At 43.7% G+C, this 7,076-nt stretch overlaps 1 protein-coding gene across 1 annotated transcript in view; it reads left to right on the top strand. All coding sequences in view use genetic code 11, as the record gives it.

Moving 5' to 3' along the window:
- Window positions 1-404: 404 nt before the first annotated feature.
- Window positions 405-7,076, top strand: part of EGR_10627 (hypothetical protein) — a gene marked incomplete at both ends in the record, with an annotated part of 13,017 nt that continues 6,345 nt past the window's right edge. The window contains 6 exons of the mRNA XM_024499876.1: window positions 405-535; window positions 1,616-1,808; window positions 2,514-2,663; window positions 4,177-4,342; window positions 5,793-5,863; window positions 5,896-5,968. Of these exons, the coding sequence (XP_024345713.1) occupies window positions 405-535; window positions 1,616-1,808; window positions 2,514-2,663; window positions 4,177-4,342; window positions 5,793-5,863; window positions 5,896-5,968 (784 nt within the window). The remainder of the gene's footprint in view (window positions 536-1,615; window positions 1,809-2,513; window positions 2,664-4,176; window positions 4,343-5,792; window positions 5,864-5,895; window positions 5,969-7,076) is intronic.

Raw genomic sequence — 7,076 nt, 5'->3', positions numbered from 1 at the left:
ATATTACAACCTCGGGATCACACTTTTGCAGAAGCTGTAAATATGAAAATAAAGGGTAATTGTAATGGGCAGGTTGTGTGATGGCATGCGAAGATGGAAATTGGAGGCCATGATTCATTCTACACACTCATTCAATCGTTTTCATTGTGAATGGAAAAGCAGATTTGCCAAAACTTTCTTGAGTAACCTTAAATCCAGCATTAACAGCTTCATTTTTGGCAGCAAATTTGTGCCTTTTTAATGCGTGTCACACGATGACACGACACGATTATTGAAATTGACCCACACCTTCAACCGCCCATCAACCTTTACCATATGTCCTCGCAATTCATCCTCATTGCACGTAGCGGCTGGACATTCAGGTTGATGCAAGCATTGACGTTTGGAGGACTAAAGTTGTTTGCATGCATTGGACCACCACTGTAAGGAAATCACAAGCCTACTTATGTCCTGAAGCAACTGCAGTTCAAAAGTTGTGCCCCATTGCACTTGCAGCACTACACCCATCTGCATTACCGAAAGTGAATCAAAAATTGTAAGGGCAAGTCACACATTAACAAGATCTTATATTTGTTAATCCAAAGGTATTCACTATGAGAAACCACATTATTGTGGGGCAAGTATGCATGTTTGGCGACTGATGTAATCCCTGCTCCGTGGAATCCCGTAGTGGGAATGATTGGTTCGATGAACTCAAGATCTGCAGCCTAAAGCTGAAACAGTGGCTTCTCAATGTCACACTGATTATTTCAAAGATTCACCGGTAATCGGTGTGAACAAGAATAAAAAGTGGCAGATTTACAATAAAACTGAGCAACATAGTCGTTTGCATTGTCTCAAGATTGTTGGTGCAGTTTTATGTACTGCGATAAGTAATCATGATTATAAACCGTTGTTAACTATTGCTGTACATCTTCAAAGATTTTAGGATCAATGCACTTGTGATTGCATGCAGTCCTTGTCTCCTCTGTTCAATGGTCTCTTTGGTAAGGGATGTATTTGTTAAGAAGTAGTGATACTCCTTGATGGTCGATGCAAAAGGGATGTATTTGTTAGGAATTAGTGACAGCACTTAATGGGAATGCATTTTGCCTCCATTTTGAGTGATCGGTGGGACATCGAGACTTCTTACTGGTGACATGTAATGTGGTAGATTCCCGTGCTTGTGTGCTCTTCACTATTCGCCCAGAGGCTTACCTGCTCCACTTTTCTGTCAAGTTGGCACATTCACCTTCAACTCTGCTCCATGCGTTAGTTATCTTGAGTGGACAAATTCGCACTGCTATCCTTTAATCTGACTAGTGCGATGCTGCTTCTCCTGGAATACCAGTTCAACTATTTCGCAGATGCCTTAGTGTCCTTCCAATGTACAGCCAAATGACATATTTGAATGAAAGTATTCATCAGTAGGAGTTACTTGGTCTGCTTCTTGCTCTTCGTTTGGACAATAGTCGGCTTTAGAGGCAAATTTTTCTTATTATGTAGAGGTAATGCGTTCTCTCCTACCGCCAATGGCGCAAGTAAGCGAAAAAATGAATTCCTGATTCTCTCTCTCCTTTATGATTTCTTTTCCTTAGTCATGGCATCTCATTTAATTAAGTTGCTTTTCAAATAGCCTGTTTGTTGGGGTAATCCCAACTACCATCTGCCAACAACTTAAGCCCGAACATATCTGGCCATTATGGCTTACTATTTTTGTTTCTAGCAGCAAACAGGCAATTCTAGCATCCACCACTTCCTCATCTGCCCTAGGTTTGTCTCCAAACGAATTCATCTATTTTGCAGGTAGTGGTGTGACACGTGGAGAGGTAAATGACTGGCACTTGAAGAAGTGAGGATAAGGTGAGTGTGGAAGATGGGTCCAAGGTGGTACATTGCTCCCTCCTCCTTTCTTCCTCTCCTCTGCGCCTTTCCAGTCTCTCACGTTCCTTCCTTCCTTTTATTTGGTCACTGCTTGGTTTTGTATTGTGCAGTACCTCGCTGCCGATTTTCCTACGTCTTATTTTCGCATTATGCATTACGTGGAATGAGGTGCAAGGTGTTCCGTTTTGGAAGTGTGAGGAGAGCCTCGTCTTGCGACCTCAACGATTTATCCATTTTCCCTTAAACGATTTTAGCAAAATGACATCTGGCCTAATGAGGTGGCTCCTGCATCTCCGTGGTGAAATGATAGCTTGACAAGTGGACATCCTACTTACTTGGCATTTCAGTAGAGAGTGCAATCACAACTATACGAATGGTTGAAGTTATAATTAAATGAACTCTGTTTCATGTTCAAACAATATGAAACTGCACGATGGGTGCCTGCGGTGTGCATATTTTGACCTAAATGTCTGAGGAGAGATGATGGTCAGACAGGCCTGTCACCATGCGACCATTTGCTGTTTCCTCCAACAAATGGAATCGGAGCTCCTTCACAAACTCTGTCACACACAGTCTGTTTGCTGCCTCGCTTATTTGCCGTCACAGACTCATTTGTAAAGTACAATTGTTACATTCTTCTAAACAAGTAGGAGGGATGGAAAAACTTAATTCTGCACACGAACATTCTTAAAAATCTCTTTCGTGAGTCACCATTGCTCACCTGTCCATTATCTACTCCACTGAGTCAATCTGCGTCTTCTAAGGGTAACACGACGTTAGCTTGTCATCACGTCCCATCAGTAAATCAAGTGCACTCACCCATTCTCTCTCTGTGGATTCAGTGGGAAGAGTGCGGTCCCTGTCCTCCCTCGTCTGTGCCCTCCTCTCACCTCTCCACCCCACCCTCTCTACCACTTTCCTAGTAAAGCGTGCGTTTTGCAGGCACTGTCTATGCATTGATGAAGCTCTGTGATGTAGTTTTGATTAGGCTACTCAACAATGCCTCGAAAAGGCAATGGCAAGGGGTTGGTATTAGGATAGCTGATGCTGAAATGAGGGGAGTTGATCAGTCGAACAGAACTGGATGAATGATTACTAGGATGTGGTTGGGTGTTGGATGGAGGAGGAGAGTTGAGGTGAATGAATCAATTGAAAGGATTGATGTGTATTTGGGCGAGTGAATCGAGTGGGATGGAGGAGTGGCCTGAGGAATAAACGCATGCCGATTCACAATCACGAGATGGATGGATGGATGAATGAATGAACTCTGAAGTGACTGCATGTCTATGTGATTGGTGGATGCACGGATAGAGAATGAGTGACTGGTTAGAGGGGAATGTTGTTGTACTGATGAATTTGTGCCAAGGCGACGAATGAAGGCTTATGAAGTACAAAAAAGGCTTGGAGTTAAGTAGAAGGAGACGAGCGACTGGAAGTGTGGTTCACCTCCTCATGGACCAAGTCTCACCTACCTATCCAACCCCCGCATCACCTATTGCATTAACTCGCCCCGCTAGGTCTCGGAAAGCATCCGCACACTATTGTGTTCTTTATGACTCAACCGCATATTATTTCCATTAAATTACTTAATGTTTAAGCAAAACTGTGATTTGTTAGCCTATCAATAGAAAAGGTCGGTTTCAAGGCTCGCCAACCTGCATTTCGACATAACTCACTGGAAAACTTATGGGCTTGTATCAGAATTCAGACATCGCCTAGAATGCAAAGTATGTGCAAACATATTTGTCAGTGCGTATAAATAACCGTGGGCTCTAGTTTTGCGTTATAATTGAAAAGTAACTCGGCTCATCACCACAGCCGGCTCTAAGAGTGTACGGACCTGGTGTCGGGGTGTAGGGCCTTGATTACCGGCACTTCGAGCAGGCAGGCTCACGAGGCATCTGCCAACAAATAGGCAAAGCTCACTTCATGGATGTAGTGGCATTGGAAGGGGAAGTGACGATTGGCGCGTCAGTGAAATGCACTTCTTCTTCATCTTACATGCAATTCCTCCAATTGCCTCCCTTTCATTCACTCACTCAATGAGATATTCCATCCTAATATTACTTTTATTTTTCTATGTTACATGTACTTCTCTTCCAGTGTAATTTTTCACTTCAAATTTTTGTTTCACTTCGTCATTTCTCACTCTTATCTCATATCCACTTTTCGTATCTCGGACCCCCTCTTGCTGAATACCAGTTTTCTCATTCCTTTTCTTTAAAATTCAGTTCTTTCCTCATCCGATTTTCATCTTCGCATGCCATCACACAACTTACTCTTTAAAATCACTATTTATTCTCACATTTGCAGGCCTTTTACAAGTGTGATCTCAAAGTATTTGTATTCTTGCAAATTTCATTCGCAACTATACAACCGTCAGTTAGTGTGAAATTATGTAGGCACAAATGTGGAAGATTGCAGGACTCAAGCAGGCATGCATTATACAATGACCATGTGAGAGAACCTCCTGCACATCGTGAGTGAATTGAGGGTGTAGGAGGAAAAGAGCTCAGTTTAGCTTGTCATTCGTCAAAATCTCCCCTCGTTTGTGTCTTTCCTTCACATCAGGATTTAAGCCGATTGGGGACTTGATGAGGTTAGCGCAATGAAAGGAAAGCGCCACCCAGCCACACTGGAAGCACTTCAGTGTGGCCACATCTTAGGTGCCGCTTCTTGACACAGACACCACCTAATAGCAAACCCCTCCAGAGCCTAGTGGCAATGATGGCCATGCTTGAGAGGAGAGCCAGTTGAAATGGGAAGATGTACTGCTAATAGTAATAATAATTTGCGAGGGAATTGCGACATACAAAATTAGTTTGGGAGGAGGTATTAGGAGGTCTCGGTCTCTGCATTTTTGCATTATTAAGTTGGCACTGCACAAGCGACTTGCATTAAAATAGTAGGTACTCCTCTACCCAAACCCACGTTCTCTAACACGAGTGCGTTTGAGTGATAAGAAGGCATGGCCGACTTCAACTTGGAAGTGTGGGACGGTAAACGCGTCGTTTGAAAGCTTCCAAACTGACCACACCCATTCATGCACAGCATTTTGGACCGAGATTTCCCAGTTGATGTACGTGTAAAATGTACATCACTCAATGGCTTTTTGATACTTCAGTCTTGACTTTCATGTGAGTCTTCATGGTGTAAAACAAGGAATCACTCTAAACTCGATGCATCTACTTCTGGGTGATCTCTGGACGTCACGATTCACAACAGCTGCTTTGCCAATGGTTTTACAAAAACAACTTCTATAAAAATTCCCCTGCCTCTGAGTCGAGTTAAAAAGCGCAAAGCTGATGCATTCCTTGTGTTCCCTTCCTGCATACTTCTCCTTCTAACCATTGTCGACTCGTCTTAACCTCAGCCAATCGGCTGTGCCTGCAAGAAGTGTTCAAGACGAATGGTGGCTTAAAAAATTTGCGGTTGTTGGAAAGAGATGCTATCGCAGCACCAAGTGTATCCCATCGCTTTTGACAACTGTTGGCAGACGCACCGTGAGCCTACCTGTTACAAGTACCGTTAATGAAGACGCCAAACAACGACACCAAGTCCATGCACGCATAGAGCAGGCTGTGGTGATGAACCAAGTTACTTTTCAAACATGAAGCAAAACCCGAATGCACGATGATTCAAACGCATTGGCAAATATTTCGCACCCACTCTACATTTCAGGTGATGACCGAATGCGGAAACAAGCCCATAAGTGTTCCAGAGTGTGATGATGAAATGCAGGTTTGCGAGCCTTGAAACCGGCGCATTCTATTGCTGGGCTTGCAAATCAAAGTTCCACTTGAACATCAAACTATTTACTGGAAATAACGTATGAATGAATAATAAAGGACATTGTAATGGACGGATGCTTTTCGTCTTGATTAGGAGATTGTGTATTCAAACGCACAAATACTCACTTTATCTATCAGTTCTAATTATTTTGTGCCTAAATGGTCTCTGGTTATCATTTTCAGGCCACAAATCTTGCGCCACAAATGAAGTGAGAGGAATTAAAAGGGATAAAATTGGTAGAGTGGAGTAAGAAGCAGTCCTAGTGGTGAAGACTCCTTTCATTTATGGAGGGTAACACTGCAAATTAGTCAAGGTGAGTGGCTGCGCGACGGAGTAGGTAACTAGGAGTTGGGAGGTTGTTTTCCTTGTTTGCCTTGTTAGGACAGTTATTTAGAGGAGGCGATACCTCAAGCCGAGTCGAGATAAGTGCAATTGGATGTAGAAGAGAGAGAGAGAGAGAGAGAGGTCTCTTGGCCTGCGTACAGCCACAGCATTTCCACACAAGGAGGAATGTGTTGCTCATTCCATCACCTGGATTGTTGTCAACACTTTGCTCGTCACTCGTTCCTTCTCTATTGTCCATCCACATTTCAGTGCTCTTCATCAGAAAAGAGGAGGTGGTGTGGAGGAAAGTAGTCATTGTCGTGCCCATCGCACCCACTCACATGCACACTTACCCATTCGAACCACCAATGCTTGTGTGGTTAACTTCTACACGATTCTACCCTGTAACATGCAGCGTGACACGTGACAGCACAGCGCACACTCTTCTACAAGTCTTCCCTCAGAGGAGGCCAAAATACGCCGACCCTGTCAGTAGTCCAATTTGACCCACTTACTTGGGTGAAGCACTTTTCGATCAGTAAACCGCACTATTCACATCGCCTCAGCACTTAACCCTGAGAAGCTGGGCAGCCTAGTGCTAAACAATGTATTCATACATGGCTGAAGGAGGTGGACGGTGAGATTCGGTCGCTTGTGAGCTTTCATTCCAATAAGCTGGGCCCGATTTAACACACGCTTTCTACAATGCCGATGCAAACACTTGAGACAAAGAAAGAGGAGTTGTAGCACACGATTAATCCGTATTTCACCATTCCACTCTTTCAGATGGATGTGCACAACATCATAATCGGACATGCAGAAGTGCATCATTGCATACAAATGCAGGCTGAAGGACTTAACAAATGGGGAAATGACCTCTGAATGAATTAAAGGGTATGGAATGCTCTGCTCTGCATTATCAACAAGTATATTTTGATGCCTGAACGACTTCGTGCAAGAAGACGACGTTGTCACATGCTAGAAGGTGGGTGAAGTTGAACCATCCACACTCTCTGCATCGTGGCACACGGGCTGTAGCACTGTTGCTACTTGCGTCTAAAGTATTCCCACCTCTAGCGGGTGAGCTTATGGGACAA

This window comes from Echinococcus granulosus (assembly GCF_000524195.1).
Source record: "Echinococcus granulosus chromosome Unknown EG_S00243, whole genome shotgun sequence".
Taxonomy (NCBI): domain Eukaryota; kingdom Metazoa; phylum Platyhelminthes; class Cestoda; order Cyclophyllidea; family Taeniidae; genus Echinococcus; species Echinococcus granulosus.
This window is presented reverse-complemented; position numbering and strand designations above follow the sequence as displayed.